Source organism: Cimex lectularius, unplaced genomic scaffold, assembly GCF_000648675.2.
Source record: "Cimex lectularius strain Harlan isolate CLEC.00 unplaced genomic scaffold, Clec_2.1 scaffold246, whole genome shotgun sequence".
In the NCBI taxonomy this organism is placed as follows: domain Eukaryota; kingdom Metazoa; phylum Arthropoda; class Insecta; order Hemiptera; family Cimicidae; genus Cimex; species Cimex lectularius.
The window spans coordinates 70,422-93,968 of NW_019392852.1; the positions used below are offsets into that span (position 1 = coordinate 70,422).

At 34.8% G+C, this 23,547-nt stretch overlaps 1 protein-coding gene across 2 annotated transcripts in view; it reads left to right on the plus strand.

Annotated features, from left to right (window-relative positions):
* Positions 1-23,547, plus strand: part of LOC112126115 (1-phosphatidylinositol 4,5-bisphosphate phosphodiesterase epsilon-1-like) — a 54,284-nt gene that overhangs the window by 13,542 nt on the left and 17,195 nt on the right. For both annotated transcript variants that reach the window (XM_024228705.1, XM_024228707.1), the window contains exons 2-4: positions 7,402-7,551; positions 15,360-15,458; positions 20,898-21,081. In XM_024228705.1, coding sequence (XP_024084473.1) covers positions 7,402-7,551; positions 15,360-15,458; positions 20,898-21,081 — 433 coding nt within the window. The remainder of the gene's footprint in view (positions 1-7,401; positions 7,552-15,359; positions 15,459-20,897; positions 21,082-23,547) is intronic.

The window sequence follows — 23,547 nt, forward strand, 5'->3', positions numbered from 1 at the left end:
AGTAAATATCTCACCCTTCAACAAACGATAACGAGGACAGCACAGAAACTATCGTTGACATCAACAATGAAAAAAGAAGCATTTCTGAAGGAACTTAATTGAAAGGATAAGGTCTTAAATATCAAAAAGGATTGGGAAAAATGAAGAACCTCGATCAAGGCAAGCATTATTTCTTGGTACGCTTTACCTCTAGGGCGAAGGAGGTGCAGGGAGAGCAAATTGTGGCAACAAACAAATAATACGAGCCCCAGTACTCTAGTACCTTTTAAGCAAAAATCCTATATGTACTCAATTCAGTTGCAGAATGAAACAAATACAAATCTATTATGTTGGATATTCCGGAGACTACGAATCACTACAATTGTATAGGCACTTGTGTAATGGTATGAACCAACGCGGTACTGCAAAAGGCAGAAGGGACACTGATTTTCTTATTAACAGACTCTGGTGACCTTAATCCGCAGAAGTTCTGATTTTGGGATGTTTAGCATACGCGAGGAGGACAATGTAAGTGCGTTTAGAGGAAGGAGAGAAAAAGGGAAAATAAAGACCAAGACAGAGCAAAAGCGAAATGGTATATAATAATTAAAAAAATGGAAAGCTACGTAGATAAAAGGAAGGGAAAAAGAAATTGAGAAAGAAATGGGGAAAGGTAAATTAAGAAAGACATGTCTAGATAAGTGTGAGGGGGAAATAAGAAAAGAAGAGTGAGACAGAAAATGATAAAGATAGAGGATATGTAGATATAAAGATAGAGAGAGTCAGAGAAAGTAAAAGAAAGATACACAGACAAACAGAATGAGAAAGGCAGTGATTCAGAGAAAAAGAGAGTAGGAAAGGACTGAGAAATAGAGCAATGAATCATAAATATATAAAGACAAATTAAGTTTTTTAATTTAATTGCAATGAGAACAAAATGACAGAATTTAACACTTATTTATTACAATCTTTGCGTGGACCCCTTCACTTAGGGCAACTCGTGTCACTTATGAGTGTGAGCATATATCAGTGCCACAAATCAAACAAATTAATTAAAGAAAAGAAAAATCGGGACCTGACCCAAAAAGTTAAAACAATAACCTTTTAAATTAAGCAATATTAAAATTTTAAGAAAATAAAATAAAGTGATCAGTGAGCTACGTATCTCCTTGCCATTTACAATTTTAACAAAGAGGTTCCTTCAACAACGATGAATAAGAGTTTTTATTTGGAGATCGTGAGATGCGGTCTGGTGTGATGTAGGTTTGGAAAAATATTTTCTTTATCGTGCCAACGTTTCGATCTTTATTGAGATCATCTTCAGGGCCTGGGATTGATAAACATTGTTTAAATTTTTCAAGTACATGTAGGATGTGAAAGAAATATGAATTTATACAATGATAGAAAATTTTAGATTAAAAAAATGAATTTATACAACGCTAGAAAATTTTAGATTCAATCAAAGTGAGTATATAAACCTGATTACAAAATGTCAAACGTAATTTTCAATTTTTATCAAGATAAAACGCAGGACATAGGATAATATGTAGAAATATCCTTTACTATTTGTTCTGCTAATCTTCGAGAAAGGAAAAAATGTCTATTCTGAAAAATGCTGCATAAAGTTAAAGTTAGAAATAGAAAAAAAAAATATCAGGGGAAAAACCCACCCCAAAGGAATGGGCATGGAGTCGGACGTAGTTTAGCAAATTCTTTTTACACTATAACCGCTGTTAACCCCCTCGTATTGAATTTTTAATAGCCACCATTAGGGAAGTAGAATAAAAAGAGAAGGAACGATTAGAAAGGCCGTTGGGGTGGTTTGGCATTAGGCTTCACTTCATCACTGACATTCTTCAGTTTTGCAAATGCCTTATTAATTACTTTTTTTACACAAGACCCCTCCCACTAGCCGTTATGAATGGGCACACTTTTCCAACGGCTTTAACGGCCAGTTTCTGATGAGTTGTGTGAGTAAAGGAGTAAAAAAGGTTGTCGTAGGTTTTCTTTCGCTGATTTTGTAAAAATTATATCGCGGTTTCACGCGGTGACACAATCTGAAAACGTTGCTGGGTAGAAAAAGAAACGCCAGGAACTGCATGTTTCTTATCTGTTTAAACTTAATTTCTTTAAAAATTGAAACACCTTAAGAAACAATTCTAGTATGACTTTCATTTACATTAAAAACGTTCATATCAAGTATATTCAGGTCACATATCAGCATCATAATTGAAATTAATGAAAAATTATTACCGTAGATTTTAATTATTCTTTCAGATTTACGATTGCAATAATCCTTTTATGAGTGTTGAGCTGATTAGACATATGACATTGTATTAGTCACTTTCAGAAATATATGAACTTTACTCTAAAACCACATTGACCATTATCATTTAAAAAAATCCCGAGTTAAGATTTGGAGAATTATCAAGCAGATATGGACAACAGTTAAACAAGATTATTAATTTAATTTAGTTTAAATTTAGTTTAATTTGACAAGTTTTTATTTCTGCTGAAGATAACCGAGCAATAAAGAATTGGTAAAGAAACGGTGGCAACGTCCGAGAAGTTCTTGCGCTTCGACAGGACGGTCGATACCTCAGCGAGTTTATACTGCATAAGAAAGATCCACCCTACTAAGTCTAAGAATCGGCCATACGCGGATACCACATAAACCCTTATTTTTAGGCCAAAGCCCTTAATGTGTCCGACATGCAGATAAAGTTCGCTCAATTTGTCCCATCTGATGGTGACATTCCTTGGCTAAATATAGAGAGCCATCCGATAAGAAAATTGTGCTCGAGTAAGGCAGCGAATTTTTGGGTTTCGTATTATTAAAATTATGGTGAACACATGCTAAAGCTGGGAAACACTTACCCGATGCAAGCCATCCGACGCTACTCGACGCTAGCGGTGTGGTGGTAGGGTATGCACATCTGTGCGAAGTCAAGCGCACGTCACACAGCATATATCACAATAATCACTATAACGATCACAACGCCTGCCATTAAAATAGGAATGTTGTAATTAATATAATGACAAAATTACATATACTTAGTTTGAAATAAACTACAAAAAATATGAGTGTCCTGTTCTGAAGCGTCGATGAAAATTTTATGAGCAAAACCATGAAATAAATTATTCGTTCATTTTTATGAGTAAAACCATGTAATAAATTGTTAGTTAAATTCATTATATCAAAAAAATGGTATTTTGGTGTTTTGTTCAATTTCTACCAAACCATTAAAATTATTATTTTTAAATAAAAACTAATGAATTTTTGATCCCGGTTAATTTGGTTTATATTAAAATAAGTATGTTGTAATTAATATTACGGCAATAGTACATGTGTCCGGTTCTTTTGCCTTCGACTGTACTCGATGTGACCTGACAAAAATCTGGACAGTGGGGATCGCAGAGCGTAGGGTAGGTTAGCGTAGCATAGCATCGGGCAGATCTGCACGGGGGTAATACAACCTTATGGAAAATTGGACTTGGGATTTGCGTAGCGTCGCATGGCGTTACATTGGGTGTGTTCCTAGATTAACGCGGCCCTGGGCACTTACTCCGTCTACACTCGCGGTTATTCTGTTTTACTGAAACGCGCTTCAGCTTCCTACTACTTCCAGTACTATAAACAATACAATAAAACATTCCTGTTTCCTCCAAAAATCGGAACGTAGGTCACGTTCGCTGCCGTTCTTAACCACAATGCATACTCTTATCGGGTGGCATTCTCACCCTAGCTACTGAGGGTTCCTACTCCCCAGATGTCATCCCAGAATTTTCAGAAAACATAGCAACTAAAATGTATAAGAATTTAAAATATCAGATAAAACTTCCTTTTTAGACAAAATATTAGGAGAAATACGATTTACTTAGTCATCTGGGTTAGCTTCTCTTAGCGTGAAATCATCAGTACGATAAAAAGCTTCGATTTATTTAAATTTGTAAATAAAGATTTATAAAAAATTAGGTAGCAATGGAATGAAATCTTAAAAGAGACGATTACGACGATTGAAGATTATCAAGCTGACAAATGACACACCGCATAATCAGTAATGGGTTATCTCTAAACATTTGGATCAACATTCCATTTAAAGTATTTATATTCTGCATGTACAATGGGACAATGGCACAGATTTGATAAAACGATTTTTGTCCAGTGTGCAAATCTAATTGAAATTCTATTTTCGAGCTGTTGATAAAGCATGCGATTCGGGTTAGAGCAAAACTCTAATTTTAGTTCCTGGTGCCACATGCCTACACTTCCTTATAGCATAGTATAATCTTAAGAAGCGAGGTCGTTCGAGGAAAACGATGACATTTCTCTCGCAATCTCAATTTTAATTCAGCATAATTTGCTGCAAGGAACACGTACAAAATCGCTTAAAGTTTTGTTGAAAACCATACCTATTAAATTAATTGATCAAAATTTTGACGGTCTAACTCGTCTATCTTTTTGTCTTTTTTTGTGCCGACTTCCTTCTTTCCTTTCCGGGGAGATCGCAGCAGTTGGGCTGGCAGTAGCACTAGAGTTGGCGTGATTACCACACTTTTTTTAATAGTTCGTCTGTGTGTGTGTGTGAATTTTTAAATTTTTTCTCTAAATATAACACTTCCCTGTATAAAGTTTTAATTAGAGCCGCAGAATGGGCCGATTACTAACCTCTCTTACATTAGAGAGAGAGAGAGAGAGAAAGAGAGAGAGAGAAATGGCGAGAAAGGGAGAGCGCATCTGAGACTGTCAAAGATATGTACACCATCCTTACGTTAGAGACGGTGTGAACGAGAAAGAAAGAGAAAAGTGAGAGAGCGTGGGAGAGGGAGGGAGAAATAGAAAGAAAGGGAGAGAGAGAGACTGTGACTGGCAAGGATTGGCACAGATACACCACTCTTACCTTAGAAAATTGGTGAGAAGTGAGATAGAGAATGAATGAAATTAAGGCAGACAATCATGTACAGCCCTCCAAAATTTGATACAAATTACAGATAAAGAGAGAAAGGAAATGGTAGAAAGAGTCTAAAAAAGAAGCAGGTCAAAGTAGGAAGGTAGATATAAAGTTGAAGATAAAGAAAATCGGTAGAGAGATAGAGATAAAGAAAGCATAAGAAAAGGTTTGATTACGGAAAAAAGTGTTTCAGGTTATCTACGATTTTATCTTTCTATACATTCCTTGCGGATTATTATTATTATTATTATTATTATTAACATTGAATTAAACAGCAATTGATCCTAATTAAATTTGTTGGTCGTAAACCGGCACATGTAATAAGCCATAATCGTGTAGGAGGTCTAATAATGTGATAAGTCATTTTTCATTGACCCGATCCCCTTGGGAAACCTCCCTTCTCCAATTAAAGCAATTTCCTCGCTCTGAAACCACCCCCCTTTTCTTGAGCACGGGCGTCCTCGGAGAAGAGAAGCCGCGTAGGAGGGAAAACAATTTATCTTAGTTAACCGCCGTCGGCCTGGTAAGAAACAAGGATTTTCACCCCGAAGGGGGAATCTATTTAGACCGGGAAAAAACTTTCCTGTCGAGTTGTTTGTCTCAGAGCAATCACAGCAGATAATTGGGCTGACTTTTACAGTTGAAAAGGCCGTTTTAACGTTTCGTTCCTATCGCTTCTCGTTTATAACTATATTCTAAACAAAAATATAGAATTGTTGCATTTAAACGATTGATGAATACGTGCTGACAAAGTTTACAGATAATTTAGTATTAATATTCATTAATTATGCGTGCGTGTATTCTGTGTATTTCAGTTTGTTCTGTTAGCATGTTTGTGTGAAAGTAATGACTGAATATTTTCAATTATTATTTTAACCAGAGCTTGTTTATTATAGATTGTCCATTATTATATAAATTAATAAATAACCAATAATTTGAGTAAAAATATTATTAATTTATTTGATACAAAAATAAATTACGTTTGATTGTTTAGAAAGATATTTCATCATTAAATAATTAACACACGTGTATTATTTCTTACGAATAACAGAAAGAAACAACCAATATGTCTCGAAATCAATAAATATATCACACAAGTTGGCAAGCTTGTTCCACAGTAAACTAGAGAAAGATGGGCGGATTTGCCAAGGCTCAATCAATCGTTAAATAGAGTTGGCCAAATTATTACAGTACGATTAATGGCATCACAGCATTACCTGGGCTATAATGATACTTAATCCTATTAAAACAAACAAGCATTGAAACCATCATTAATAGTTTAGATTGATTTGCCGATGACCTGCACTCGGGAATGCTTAAAATGCCTGACAGTTCTTACTCACATTTACATGGATATGTATGTACATAAATATGTTTACATGCACACATATATTGCATGGATGGAGAAAATGTGGTGTGTGTGTGTGTGTGTGTGTGTGTGTGTGTGTGTGTATTATGGAGAGAAGTTGATAGGAAGTTAGATATAAACAAATATATGTCAATATGTGTACATATGTAAAGACAAATTCATACACAGATCGAAAGATAGAGAGAATGAGTGAATGAGTGAGTAAGAAGGGGATAGGGAAAAATGTAAAATAAGGTAGGTATAGATTCATGGATGTTGATTTTGAAGATATATACTTCGAAAGATAGATAGAGAGAGAGAGAGAGAGAGAGAGAGAGAGAGAGAGAGAGAGAGAGAGAGACTGAGACAGACAGTCACGTAAAGTACAAAATTACCAAGACACTGATAAAAGTTGAATATTGATAGAAACAGATAAACCGTAAGAAAGTATATATACCTAGTCCTGCCATAAGTTCTGTTACAAGAAAAAGGGCCATTAGGGAATAGAGAAACTTGATAATTTGAAAATATTGGATATATTAGATTTTTTAAAATAAATTTTTTTTCAAATTATTAAGTTTCTCTATTCATAATGGCCCTTTTTCTTGTAACAGAACTTATGGCAGGACTATGTAAAGTTAAAAGTTAGAGAGAACGAAAATGTGGTGCGAAAGAAAAGGGATAAAAAGACAGAGAGAGAATAAGAAAGAGGGAGAGAGGGGAAGAAGGGAGACAGTAAATGTGAGCGATAGAAAAAAAGAGAGAATTAAGTTTTATCTAGAGACGCAACATTTAGTCAATTGCTCGCATTCTTACATTAGAGAGAACGTAAAAGAGACATACATAAATTGAGTTAGATTGATTACGAGTTACGGAAGAAAACAAAAATGTATTTGAAATACAAGATCAGCAGTGAGTAAAGTATATAGTATTTGTAATAATAATAAAATTCACAAAAATATTCTTTATTGCTGGCCTTGCGATAATGAAAATGAGCTGATTTATAGATATTTATTATCATTATCATATCAAACTGAAATTGAAATATTATCGTAACTTTATGTTAAATGCACCTAAAAGTTCTAAAGAGCCCGAACTAATATCTGATTTTGTCTGTTTCAGGAACAAAAGCGGAAGTTGTTCCACACTTCTGTATACGAATCGGAGATTCAGTTGAAAAAGCTCTACATTCAGACATGTAGGCGCCTTCCAGCTTATGGCTGTAAGGTCTACCAAGTCAAGGAGCTTCTTCGAGGAAAGACAAAGAAAAAGGTCAGATATATCACTAAGTATATCTTAGCCGTATCATAAGAAAACAATATTTTTGGAGATGTAAGTTGTTTATTATTGTACCATCGTGTATATAAATTATGATTTATTACAATCACGATTTATCTTCTTATTGATTCGTCGGCTGGAAGCGATGCGATTTCGCCGAGAAGTTTTGCAAATAAAACCACCGTTGGAAAAGGAGAATCGTTTGTACGGATTAGTTTACTGTCGCGCATCGATGATCATTCATAGCGAGGAGTCGCGAAGTAGAAAAAGGACCTTCCTCGGCGCTTCCTTAAACACAGAAACATTAAATAAACCGAGTACGACGGTGGAAAGGCTGATAAAACTTTCACAACGGGGTCAACTTCAATATTTTTTCAATATAATACAAAAAAGAAAGAGAAGTTTTCCAAGTTGAAAATTAATAATCCTATTTATAATTTTGTTAGAACTATTAATTTGTCCCTTTGATTTGCTAATTCGTTTTATTTTCAAAACCATCGTCTTTTCAATGAATATGTCTTTTTTCATTCCACGAATATGATCAAAGCGAAATAAAACCGTGAGATAATCTAGAGCAATCAGTAACATAACAGCCAGTATATAAAAACATCTCCTAGTATTAATTACATCTTTTTATATCTGTGTGGTTCAAACAGATTATTTCCAATTCGAGGGGTTAATTAGAAATATTAAGAACACCCATTAATTTACCTAACATCTGGTATACTTGTAGAGATAAATATATACCACTTTTACACCCCTCATGGTATATAGTTGTCCTACAGAATATCAAATTACAATTTTACTACTTGTGCCGAGTAATTTTTGTTACTAGGTTCCTAAATATGTGAAAAATGTATTATATATATTATGAAAAATGTATACGAATTATCCCGGTACTCTTTTTAATTTAATTTAACTTTAAAAATGTATTGCTTCCTTCTGTAAAAATAAAGTGACTGAGAGACTGAAATATAAACATGTTATGTACCTATCTGCGAGTTTTGTATAAGAAAAATGGAAAGAATTATACTGAGGACGTGATTGTATGAAACAATTGTTGTAGATGAATATTTGTATATGTAGATTAAAAATTCTCTATATATCTATATTTATCCAGCTAATAGACAAGGGGAGTTGTTCCACTTTCCCACTATTTTTATTATAATTATTAAGATTCAATTAATTAAGGTTTTTAAGTTGAGATAAAAAAGTCAGTATCACGAGCGGGATTCGAACTCACGACCTTCGGCTTGATACGCCGCTACTCTACCACTTGAGCTATCGTGACCTCGATCCACTCGGACACCAACTTCCCATCTCAACCCCACCTTTTGAATTTTCCCTCCTTTCTGCCATTTTTCAATTGTCGTATAATCGGATTGGATTCTCGGCGACAAATGAAATGGCCACGGAGAGCTTTAGTGAAGTATACGTATAACGTTAGTGAAAAAAGACTAAAAAGAGAGAAATTAAAACAATGTGACGATGAAATAAAGCGTATGAGTAAGAAAAAAAAATAGGAAGTGTCACAGTGAATGATTGTAATAGATATATGAGATAAATACACACAAATAGAGGAAGATATGAATAAATAGTTTTATAGATAGATATGTTGATTCCTGCACGAAAATAATGATAGATGCAAGATAGATTGATAAAGAGAGAAAGAGAGAGAGAGAGAGAGAGAGAGAGAGAGAGAGAGAGAGAGAGAGAGAGAGAGAGAGACCGACAGACAGACAAATTGCTCGGAAAACTGCATGAAGATAAATGAAATATGTCCATCACGAATGGGATATCTAGGTCTTTGTGGACGATTTGGTTATTGACATAGAAGGGAGTGTTAAGTATGGACTTTTAATTAAAACTATTGGATTGATAGACGGGGATAGTGTTATGGTAGTTGAATATGCGGATTAATCTTTTGAAGACTAGCCGTTCAAAAATCGAGCAATGATTGGGAGATGATTTATAGGTCTGCATAAGGATGGGTCGCTAGACGATTTGTAAAGATATATAGTTGGATATATATATATATATATATATATATATATATATATATATATATATATAGTGAGATAGAGGAAGAAAGGAGAGAGAGAGAGAGTGTGTGTGAGAGAAAGAGAGGAGTAAGGGATTGAAAGAAATTGAAAGAAAGGTAGATATAGATAGATGTTTATATGTTTTCGTATGTAAACATATATAGATAGATATATAGCAAGAGGGAGAGACCGAGAGTGAGAGTGAGAGTGAGATTTAGAGTGGGAGAGAGAGAGAGAGAGAGAGAGAGAGAGAGTGATAGAGAGTGATAGACAGACAGACAGAGATTTAGAGCGAGTATTGCGTCTGCTTGTGTATTCTGTGTTTTCTCTCAAGAGATTACTCAACGTGCTAATGCAAGGATCGATTTCATATATATTATTTTTATAAAACAAGCTAATTTCGCCGCAGAAGGAGAAATCTTATGATTATATATCACGTCAAATGGCGTTGAAAAGTTCGGGTTAAAGAAAACCGCAAGAGAGAGCGAGGCCGAACACTTCCCAACACAGGCGACGTACCGTCAAACCCGCCAACGGGTTTTCATTGTTCACCAACATGCCTCGAGGATATGCCAAGATCATCGCAAACTCGAATGCCGGCAACTCTTCAAATCTTCCAAGCTTCTCGGAAACCGCGATATGCAGTTGGCCGACCGATTCGCCGCTTCGGCTTTATCCTTTATATTTATAATCCTCGCTTATACCCTGCCATGATGATATGGCATATTATGATATATACGCAGGTCGACATAAGATTATTAGTCGATTCGGGAAAAACCATTAGCGAACTGCTCATCTAACTTCCTTACTTTGATATTAATTTCACGAATGTTGGTTTTTCTAACTTAAACTATTACTTTCTATCAAAATTCTCTAGCTAATTACTGTAAAATTCTGAAGGGAGAACATTACAAAACTTAAAACATTACATTGGGTCAAGGAAACCAAACAAATTTGCATAGGCTACATTATAGCAATTTACTTTCTTTAAGTATTAAATTATTCTACTCAGTATCTTCTTTGCGTGCTGTGACATTTTTGCCCCAAACTCTCTCCAAGAAAAGATATTACAGAAAGTCTGTAATTTTCTACAGCTGTATTTTATGTTTTCTAAAGTATTACATTGATGTATTGAAATGAAACAAGCATAAAGTATATTTATTTTAAATACATGTTCAATAAATCATCGTAAATTAATAAAATTTCAAACAAAAATAAAAACATTGAAAAATGTGGAATATTTACGGAAATCTTGGCTCAATCTCTCTGAAGTCAAACCTTGTAAGCTTCACTCTGCCATGACAGCAACGAAGCTTGGCGAACTTCTTCTGGATTGATTTTATATAAAATCACTATAGATCGCATTTATATATAAAATTTAATATAAGAAAGTGCGGTCTAAAGTGGTTCCTTCAGCGTGGTTAGAAATAACCGGCCATATTTGAACATTTGTTACAAATTGCTAAACAAAAAATTGCAGTGACGGTTTATTTTTTGTTTTAATTTGATCAGAATTAATAAAATAGCGATTGAGAGAGTTGAAAATTCGTGAAAACACTCAAAACTTAGCTTTCTTTCAGGCCAAAGAGTTATAATAGAAATAGAGTAAAATTTTACGCCTTCTGGTTAATAAAGTCGGTCTATTTTTTCGATGAATACACCTAATAAGTCCTCTTATTTCTAATTTTCCCAAATTCTCCAATTACACCGTGTTTGGTGTTTCAGTTGATTGTCAGTGTAAAGTTTATTCACTCGATATAGTTTGACCAGCGCGCAACAGGGTATAATTCAAATTTGGCTATTTTTTTTTCGAGGGTTATATCAACCCTCCGGGTGCCGGTGTTTTTGAAACAAGCCCATTTATAAGTATGTCGGGTTCGAATGCAGGGCCGCTGGATTCGAACCCGAGACCTTTATCTTACAGTGATGAACGCCGTGTCAACGCCTAAACCGTTGCGGTCACCGACGCCCCTTAAATTTGGCTATTAAACAGAAATGTATTTAACTACAATTCTATACTAAGAAAAAATCTAAAAGAAATAAATGGATGATGGAAAAAATAAGGAAAACAAACAAAACGGTTGTTAATGAAAAAGGGTGATGTTTTTGCCCTTTGATATGAAACTCCTTCGGGAAATTATTTAAGTCACGTGATCTTCTTTCTCCTTTCGTTTCTTTTTTTCCGCCTTAGGCCGGATCCTCTTTTCTAAGGTAGAAATGAATTTTATTTGGGGCGGAAAACCCAGTCGATCCAAGGCATTTCCTCGCTTATATTTTCATCTGTTCTGATTTTGAGCATTTGCTTTTCAAAAACTATACAAAAATTGTCAATTTTCTAGTCAAATACTTCGGTTTATGAAAGTATAATAAGTAGGTCCTTTTTGTCGAAAATTTTTATTCATTTTTCACGGTAATATGTAAATAGGTTTGCAAGGTCGTAACAGCTGTTACCATCCATTTATTCTTTAGTTTGCGTCGTAACGCCAACGTTGTACTATAATGCAAAACTTGAGCACCAGGGTGAATCTGGCTTTCGTCCCCTGGCATATTTCTCCTTTTACTCAAACAAAGTCTCTGCATTTTAAACTGCAATGTTGCCGCATATTATTTAATGGAGCTAAAAAATATCACGTGCTTTTTTTGCAAGTTTTATAACTAACTAACTTTATAAGTACATATCATGGTGTTACAAACTCGCTATTGAAAAACATAAAAATATGTGACGTTTAGCAACAATACGGATGGATACAATAAGTAAATATATAAATTGAAAGTTGTATAGAATATACAACTGTATAGATATGAGAGTGAGAGAAAGAGAGAGGGGGGTGCGAGCAAGAGCGATGAGATAAATGAAAGTGTGAGAAAAACAGACAACTAGGAATAAAGATACAAACAAGAAATGTGTGGTTGTCGGTATGAGAGAGAGAGAGAGAGAGAGAGAGAGAGAGAGAGAGAGAGAGAGAGAGAGAGAGACCGACCGACCGACCGACCGACCGACCGACCGACATACAGACAAGCTGCTCGGAAAACTGCATGAAGATAAATAAAATAAGTCACGGATGGGATGTCTAGATCCTTGTGGAAGGTTAGTGATATAGAAGGAAATGTTGAGGATGGGACAGAGGACTTTTGATTGAAAGGATTGGATTGATGGACGGGAATGGTGTTAAGGATAGTTGAATATGCAGATTAATCTTTTGAGGAGCCATTCAAAGATTTAGCTACCATTGGGAGAAGATTTATCTGTACGATGATGGGTCGCTGGGGGATTTGTTTGGTTTAAGAATTGGAGGGTTTTATGTAAAAATGTACAGTTATATAAATAAATCGATCCATAGAGAGCATGAAGATAAATAGAAAAGAGGGCTTCCTATAATTTAAGGAAATTGGAGATGTTGAAGTTGCTGCTAAGTTTTAGCCAAGATTTTCTTACGAGCAATAAGAAAATATGGCTAGTTTACAAAGTTTTTTATCTGCCATTTTTTAAACTGTATTTTTTACTTCGTTATCTTACATAATAAACCATTTGGTATTTAATTTAAGAAAAATATCCCACCGGCGTAGAATATAATGATAAAATAAAAGAACAGAGAAAAATTGTTTTAGTTAAATAGCAATTTAATTAAGATAAATCAAATCTAATTTATAAAACAATAAAAATTTCAATGATTCTTTCACAGTTCGTACTATTTTTCATATGCGATATACGATAATAAAATAGAAAAAAATACTTTTATCCAAATAAAGTCAAGGAACGCATCAATAAAATATACTTGATTAAACAGGTAGCAACTAGGATGTATGTAATTCTGTCGAAAAATCCGTCCTTTCATTCCTTTAAAACTCGAAGTTAAAAAATAGTTTAAAATTATCCTCTTTTGAAAAATAATTTGATGGGTGTCAAAGAAGATTAGCTCAGTTAGAGTGTAAAATGATTCCAATTAATTTTCCTAGATCCACAGCTTTCCCGTCGACGTCGTGATTGATTGTGAGGGCGGAGGATTTTAAAGTTATTAGCCGAAATTAAGTTATCGTTCACCATTCTGTCCTTTGTCTCGGCTGGATTTCCCTTAAGTTCAGCCATTCATCTGGCTAATCGAATTCCGTTAGGCTCGCCATGCTTCATTCGGATAACAGTCTGTCGACGTATTATTATTGTTTCTTGTGTTATTTTATAAACTGACGTTAAGCCTTCACAAAACTGGAATGGTAGAGATTATAGAAATACGACGAAAGCATCAAAGGTTGTGTGGGCGTAAGGTAAAAAAAAATGTCAGGAATGAGACGAAGAAAATGGGAAATAAAAAATACCTAGAACGAGCTTTGGCAAGATATATCAATAGAAAAGAACAATAAGTTTTATCAGTAAAAATGAAATCTGTTCCTTTTTTCTTTCTTAACAGATAAACCTAAAAGAAGAAAAATATATTGACCCAAATTCAGAATTTCATTAAGTTAGAAAGAATGAAGCAGTCCGCATTTCCGTCTCTTGTAAGAAATGTAAATATAAAAAATATTTTCCTCGAGTTTTCCTTTAGTATAGCCAGTTTCCACAGTTTCAGACTATTAGTTTAAGTGCAAGAATGATCGATTTGATGTACTGTTAGACTCATTACATTTAATGCATTGAAGTACTCCATTTCAAGTAATTAATTATCAGGAGATTAAAGCGATCTGGTATTTTATGAGTAAGGTGTAAAATAAGTTTTAAACTATCCGTTTTCATTTATGCTTTTCGATTATCCTTTGGCATTAATAGAATTTTTTGTCTTTAGGGATAACATGAATTATATATAGATCGTGTACACAATTCCTTCATCGATGATTAATCGTCCCAACTTGCGAATCGGAATGTACATCATGTAAACATTCAAGATTCTATCATACTGGGAATCACTAATATCGATTGGGAGAATAGAAGAGAGAGAGAGAGAGAGAGAGAGAGAGAGAGAGAGAGAGAGAGAGAGANGTGAGAGTGAGAGAGAGAGAAATTTGATTTGATTTGATTTTATAAACGATTTATTTTTACAAATCTCGCAGAGTAAGGTCAATTTGACCTTTATTACACTCAATGAGAATTTTTACAATTTGAACTTACGTCAAATACGCTTCTAGATGATCATATGTACATAGTAATAAAAAAATAAAAATTTATGCTGAATGTAGAACAGTAATAATAACTAAATACAAATTTACATTCATTTAACTTTAATAGATGACTAAATAAATAAATCTTATAATTACAAAATTTAGAAACAATGTTGTAAATTACATACATTTAAAATAAAATTTTCATCAGTAAGAAATCTATTAAAAAACAAATCCTGTCCAAAACTTACATATTTGTGCAACATAACATACAATACACTATAACAGTTTGAATACTTGATGGGTATAATAAATTCAATTATTAATAGTATTTGCGAGAGAGAGAGATAGATAGATAGTGAGTGAGTGAGTGTGAGAGGGGTAGCGAGGGACGGAGAGCACAGAGAAACAGAGAGAGGAAGGTAGAAATGAAATATAAAAATTGGGTGAGAGAGTATATCCACCTACTTAAAAATGTAATGATTGATATATATTGCTCTATTAATAAATATACGGAAGGATTGAGAAAAATTTAAATAGATGGAGAGAGATTAAGAAAGGAGAAATTATCAATTATGTAATGACAATAGATAGCAATCACATTTAAGCCGTTTTCATAACCTAAATTGTTTAGACAAGTTAGTAAAATTTTGTTGTTTCGTGTTTTAGGCTTCAAGACTCCTAGGACTTGGGCAAGACCACCTCGTCTTACTCGACAGCAAGACTAAAATCCTAGCCAAGTCTCAAAATACTGCCGATCTCTTACAGGTAAATCTTATTACTGTCTAATCAAAATTTTAATGATTGCATTATTTATGACTTAAAAGTATTACCAAAATGTCGGAACACGACACTCTTTTCATACAAGCATGCTTTACAATATGAACAAAGTCTGTTAGGGCTTGTGACGTCGTCAGATCGAATCGTATTGGACAGTTGTTCGGATAGCTTTTCCGCATAAGATGTAAGCACCGGTCCGCATTCAAAAGTTTCTCCTTATTTTCCCAGTGTAGGCCACTAGCTCTATGGAATGGCTCTTTGGACGCGAACAATCAAATGTTATCGCCACTCTTCGACGTTGGGGAAAAGAATAGTTGGAAAAAGGAGAATCCACGGTCATCCGGATGGTCCGACACTCGCAGTAAAAATAAGATTTTATTCTTTCCATCCACCGGTAAAAATACATTTTTCTATCATTGTTTTTCCAATATACGTCATCTGGGAGATGCCTATTTGATGTGCACAATTTCTTTCGATCTATAATTTGGAACTGTATTGTTCAAATAACAGTTTCACACCTTGCGACAAATTTCAGAAGACTGGGTTTCAGGAAAACAATTTCACTATTTTATGTCATGGAAACATGTTTCGTACGAAAAATATATTTTTTTTTTTCAAAATAAAAATAGAACCATCGGTTTTACTTGTAATATTGATTATTAGAAATTTTATCACGGTTCAGAAGTTTTCTTGGGTTGTCTTACAAAGGAAACAACGGTCGTGGGTCCATCGATTTCAGGGGAACTGTTTTTTTGTAATACTAGTCGAAAAATATTAAGTACGTGACCGACCTTTCCGCCAACTGGCCCTAGAAACGAGAAAAAAGCTATTTACATAAATACATGTTTAATATGGTTTTCTGTCTATTATGCATGTATTACAATGTTTAAGAAAATAAAAATAAATAAAAATTTATAATAACGTATAAAAATTATATATATATATAATATATACATATAAATTTTTATAAATTTTATATATACATAACTAGTTGTTTTTTTTCTCTGTGATCAGAAAATAATATAATATGGAGGATTTATTAAATAATAATAGCTATATAAAACAAAAGGCGCTTCCAGTAAAGTGCACCAACAAAATTGTTTTGGGATATAAAACAAATTCGTTTTCGTTTTAAGCACTCTTAAATAAAAAACCCTGAACAAAAATTTTCATTTCAAATTAATAAACATTTTGGGTCGGGTCAGTAGGGGTAATTTGTTTTCTCCGATCACCGGATTAAAATTAACTTAAATCTCATAACTACTCTGGAGTGGATTGCGAGTCTGGGATTGTATGCTGAATTTGGGCCACTTTGAATATTTCTTCTTGGTTCTAAATTACTAGTTAGTTCTAAATTACTTCTTTCAATTAATTAATCTTTTTATGTAAGGTTTTGGTTGAAATGAAAAATTTCAGTGCCACGAGCGAGATTCGAACCGCGACCTTCCGCCCAATACGCCGCAGCCCTAACCACTCGAATTATCGTGACTTCGATCCACTCGGACACCAACTTCCCCCTCAACCCGCCTCTAGAATTCCCCCCCCCCTTTTTTACCATTTTTCAAATGTCGTGTAATCAGGATTCAATCTCGGCGACGAATGAAATAACCACGGGGAGCTGTTAGTGAAGTTATACTTTTTTTACTTTGCCGTGTAGGCATCCGCCACTCCAGTAGATATATTTCGTTTTACTTATTAAATCCATTATACGTAGTGGTCTATTGACCAAATTACTTCTGTCGATTAATAAATCTTTTTATGTAAGGTTTTGATTGAAATGAAATACTTTGCTGTGTCGCTCGGGCATAAATGTATGTAGGAATTTTATTGGAAATAAGTTTTCATTTACAGCACTTCGTTTTAGAAAGAAATATTTCTGTAATATGTAATCATTGGACGAAACAATAGTATTACATTTGAAGCAATCTTCAGGAGAAATGAACTTTAATGGAATCGTTGAACCTACAGAAGTATGCTCTTAAGTTAAGAGTGAGCTCACAGTGCACTGATAAGCAGAAATTCAACGAAGATAGTGCTTCAAATTCTTTTTTAAAGTATTCATTATGACACTTAGTAGGATACATATGGAAGACGTGTTTTTGTCCCTGTATTATTTGTGCTTTAAGTAGATTCAAAATGAGCAAAATCATCCCAAGGTTGCTACTTAATTTTATGAGTTTAAAGAGCTCGGTTGTAGTTAAGCTAAATTTTTAAAATTGTAATGTATGTTAATTCTCTTGGGCTTGTAACTATTTTAAATCTTAGCCTACGGTTGGGGATTTACATTGTGCTGAATCCATAAACGGCCAATTTGCCCGGAGGGATATCGCTTCAGTCTGTCCGGGAAATGCAATTTTCTCCAAAATTCCAATACCAGCGACCGGCTGAAAATAGATTCGCCAGGGGCTGCCAGCCAAGACTCCTACCGCAAACCCTCCGGCGGATGGACGCCCTCGGCTAATGGTAATAAGGAACAGGTCGGGCGGAATAATTTAAGGGCGTAAATATCACGGGCATCCGTCCCGGCCGGTTATTCCTTCTATCTAGTACCAGGTCTACCTTTTTACCAAACCCATTTCGAATAAAAGCAATAAAATCCAGTGGAGTTTTACGCATACCATATTAGTGTCGTATACTTGGAAAAATGACCCTGGGCGATCCAACTGTCTAGTCATATATGGTATTATTTTGTGGGAAAACATTAATTTATTCAATTTGTCCTGGGAATACGTAAGCGGTAATAATCTATTGTCCTGAAAAAGTTGGATTCTTTTGTTCGTATATCTTGATTTTTTTAAATTAAATATTCACTATTGATCTTGAATTGCATTTGGATCCGCTGGGTCATTAACTTGTAGTTTGGGTATTTCGGAACATTTTAGTCTATTATACGCGTTTCGGCTTCTCGCAGTGTTCATAATTAGTCTGTGTCTTATGTCTATACATTCGGACGACAAAACGTGAAACTACTTTACACAAGACACTATATATAAACACCGATCCTTTGTAAACGTTAGTAACTAGTAGCATTCAGTAAGGTCAATTTGTCCTACTTGTTTCCTCTTCAAGCTCCAGATCTATCGAAACTTGATGTCGCTTGTAGTTCCTTTACTGTCTTACCAACATTGCTCAAGGAGAAGGGCAAAAAGAAGGAAGCAACGCAGCAGATATTAGGCCTCCTCTTCGGAGAGACCTCTGACGCGGCTTAAAAAGAAAACGACCCGAATGTCATAATAAACGACCGGGACGAACACCGGAAACTCCTCAAAGAAGCCGACAGGCAAAGTTAACACCGACATTTCCCTTTAATATTTCACGACTATAGGAAACGGACCCAACTAAAAATAACACGAGCTGAAAAGCCTAAACGTGTGAGTACAGCGAGGAACACACTTACCCGATGCAACGCTATGCGACGCTACCCGACGCAAATACAAAGTCCAATTGGACCTCTTCCGGTAATGTGCCTCCGCCCCACTCGACCGCTAACATCTCTCTCTGGTCCCATAAGGAAGTGCTCCTTTAAAGGAAATCATAAATACTGAAACATTTTATTTTAGGTAATTCGTGTAATAGTAATTAAGAGTATAGATTGGTAATAAAGGAAATCACATTTCAGTCCTGGGGACCAAAATTTAACTATTTTACTAAGGATGTCTTCGAAAACATCCACATTTCTTGCCGTACATGATTGCCGCCACATAAATTCGCATAGATAGGAGTCCAATAAATTACTGCTGTGGTAAGATTCTCCCGGTGTAGGGTTTCCGGCGCGAAAACTGAGCTTCATCAATTTCCACAGTGCAATTGGGGCCACCAATGCTCGAATGTCTACGCAAAAAGAGTTCGAACAGACTTCGTGCATGTAGTTGCACCAATCGACGAACGTGTTATGATTTACACTTAACTCTCTTTCACAATATTTAACGGTTACTATTTCGTATGACCAAGCGTATATGGATAGCACGATGGTCGAATATGGCAGTATTGAGCCAGTTAGATAAATGTTACTTCTTAACGCCAATTCCGTTTTGCATCTACGTTTGTAGCCCCTCCACTTGTCACGAGATCCTGTCAAATGCAGCCTCGCGTCGCGTCCTCCTGTACATCACACAGCTAGTGGAAGAACTTCCTTTCCTGAAGGAAACGAACTGCCGTTTCCTTGGTTTTGACAGCGTCGTATAGTGCGAGAAAGTGCATTGTTATTTAACACCGAACTGTACACCTTGACTCAAAACATGATAAGAAAGATAGGATAAGAGCCGAACCCAGAGACCTGACCCTTGTCACGATCTCTGTCACCGAGCGCGGTCGAGTGGTGCGGAGGCACATTAACTGAAAAGATCCGTCCAATTTTCCATAAGATTTGTATTACCCCCATGCACATGTGCCCGATGCTATCCAACGCTACGCTCTGCGATCCCCACTGTCCAGATCTTCGTCGGGTAGCATCGAGTACAGTCGAAGACAAAAGAACCGGGCACTCAGTGTTTATTCAAACTACATGTTTTATTGCCGTACTATTAATTACAACATACTTATTTTAATATAAACCAAATTAACCGAGATCAAAAATTCATTAGTTTTTATTTTTTTAAAAATTAATTTTAATGGTTTGGTAGAAAATGATCAAAACACCGGAATACCATTTTTTGATATAATGAACTAACAATTTATTACACGGTTTTGCTCGTAAAATTTAACTCACGATTTATTTAATGGTTTCGCTCATAAAATTACACCATTTCGTCGAGTAACGTCAGAACAGAACACTCATATTTTTTGTAGTTTAATTCAAACTAAGTATAGGTAATTTTTTCGTTATATTAATTACAACATTCTTATTTTAATGTAAACCAAATCAAACGATAGCAAAAATTCATGAGTTTTGAATTTTGAATTCATGAAAATTTATGAAAACACCGGAATAACTTTATTTAAAATAATTAAATTTAACAAACAATTTATTACATGGTTGTGCTCATAAAATTTAGCTTACATTTTATTACAAGGTTTTGCTCAAAATAACGCATTAAGAAAAAAAGAGGCGTTGCGATTGTGATACTGATTATTGTGATACACGCTATGTGACTGTACGTGACGTGCACTTGACGTCGCATAGATGTGCACACCTTACCAAAACGGGACAAGGCGTCGCATAGCGTTGCATCGGGTAAGTGTGTTACCGCTTAAAAGACAAAAATGATCAGAAACGACCACTAAAATATATTTTATTGTTTACACTCGAAATATTTAATTTCGGTGCTAAACCAACAGATCATATTTTAACTACTCAGAAGCCCCAAATATACTCGGAAGGAAACAATCATTCAACAAGAAATGAAACTAATCTACATAAACGAGATACGATAAAAATTTAAAAAATATATTTCTTTTACATGCTCAATTTTCTTTTTCTGTTTTCAGTGGCAGGTAAGCGGAGGAAGATCCCATGACAGGCTCCAGCTCGACTTCAGGGGGACTCGGTGGTCCCTCGTCGTCCCTTCGGTCACAGCAATGCGAGACGTCGGACGTGCCTTATGGACAATCCTCCAGGATCTAGACTCCCACTTCCTCGACGAATATGCCCTTACCCCCGCTCCTCATCACGGTAATTAAAAAATAATTTCAATAACGATAATTCTGGTTAAAAAATCTTAATAAAAAATCGCATGAGGTGGTTGAAAATGTAGCTCATATAAATTACAGTACATTTTATACTTATGTTCTAATTTTTGCAGCTGTTTATATTTTAAATGGACCTATAATACCTTTTATTCATCATAATGATATTAAATAGGCTCTAGGTAAAAACGTTGATTTTTTTTCGAAGACATTAGGGGATTTTCTACATCTAAAACACATTTTCTGGCCCCGTGACTGATTCTCAATAATAAGGACGATATGTGTGGCGTTTTATCTTTATCAATAAAACCCGAGTTTCTCCATAAAAACGGACAAATGTTCTGAACCATTGGTCCAACAACGAAATTGAACAAGCCACTAAAAAGCTGATTAGATTTTCATTGAAAAAACATATCCTGTCAGGTTTTTTTTTTTCAATTTTATTTATAACAGAAATAATGCAAGTATTTTAACATTTTAAATTGGCAACATTTAGAAAATTTTCCTTTACATCACACCAAGTTTCTGCTAGTCAACATTGTACAAATTTTCCAAAAACTTTACAATTAATCTAGCTTTCCAGCGGCTTACTTACATTTGGAATCCTACTTAAATTGTAAGAGAAAATGACGCAAGAATGTGAAACATACGCTATCGGGTGAAAAGGGGTGAAGGGATTGGACAAACCAGTAATCACCAAGGATTCCCTCATAATCAGTTCTTTTGAAATTTTGGTCCATTAAACTAGCATCAAAGGAAAGAAGAAAAAAAGTGTATTTCGATCATAATATTTTATTTCATTAGAGTTACAAATCGAAAAAAACACAAAAAACTATTGAAAGTGCCCACGTACTCTATCACACCCCTCTCAGTTGCTACTGCCGTCGTCCCTCCAAACTTTAATAGCTACCTCAGCAGTGCATTCTGAAGAAAATTTATATACGCATATCATCCAAAGTCCGTCAAAGTCCTGAAAATCGAATTATCACCCTGCTAATGACACCTACTTAGGTTTAAGAAGATGCAAACTTTTTTATAGAGAAACTAGAGCTTTACCGAAAAAAACGCAACACGAGAAATAAATATATCTCTTATTATTGATGATAGAATGGACTAGAGAATTGTTGGTTGTCTTTTGATCGTAAAATACCCCCTGACGGTTGACACATCATTCGTGAATCACCTTTTAGACATCGCAATTTATATGCCCTAAAAAACAACAATAAAAAAAGATAAACATTAAGCAGTTTTATTCAGATTATGAGTTGTTCTAGTCGTAATGAACAACCGTTCAAAATGGAGAGTAAATTTTAAAATATTAAACTATAAGCATTGTCTTCCTTAAATGTGGAAATGTCATCGTATGATTGGATTGATAATTACATTGTTTTAAAATGTGTGGTGTAAAGCATTTTCTTTATCGTGGCAACGTTTCGCTCTTTATTGAGATCATCTTCAGTCCTCAAAGTGTTTGTTTTCCGTGTATATGTGTCATTGTTGTTATTACGACACACAAGAATGACATATCTACATGGAAAACAAACACTTGAGCCCTGAAGATGATCTCAATAAAGATCGAAATGTTGCCATGATAAAGAAAATGGTTTTCTGAAACCTACGTCACACCAGAACGCACCTCACGATCTCCAAATAATCATTGTTTTCAAATTTTAATTATACAGTGAAAACTATTTGTCCTGTGATCTATGGATACCGCGCTGAGTTCAATTTTATGAAGACTAAAAAATATTCAATCAAATTTCTTTAAATCTTTAAATTATAGAGCGCGGAATTTGAACCATTTTGTAACTTAATTGTTGCTCAACCATTTAATTTCTAATCCTCCTCTAAAGAGGAAATTCTATAGTTTTTTTTTAGTACAAAATATTTGTTTTAAAGAAACACATGCGTTATTCCTCAGAGCCGAGGAGTATTCAAAACGTGTAATTTCCGATTCAGGATGGGAGAATTACTTTCACCAATGATTCTGAAAATCCTGACGGTATAACTCTTCAATCCACAAACTTTTTCCATTACAATATTCTGCTTAACTTTCTTTGGGTTATTACTGTTGGTAACAGAAGAGTAATTCTCGTTTTGATTGTTTTCAGTTGCAAAAATCATTCCTGTTGAAAAATAAAAAAAGTAGCTTAGGTACAATATTTATTTAAGTACACGGATATCGTTGGTTAGGTTTATGCTTACATACATACGGCTAATCTTATTTATTTTGTAACTAATTTAATCTAACAATCGCGCGCGCGCGCGCGTGTGTGTGTGTGTTTGTGTGTGTGTGTGTGTGCGCTAATGTTAGCAGGGTTTAATTCTCGCTCTTACACTTTCTTTCTCTCTCCCTCTGTTTCTTTCACTCTGTCTATCTGCCCATCACTCTCTCTCTCTCTCTCTCTCTCTCTCTCTCTCTCTCTCTCTCTAACTCTCTCTCTCTAACTCT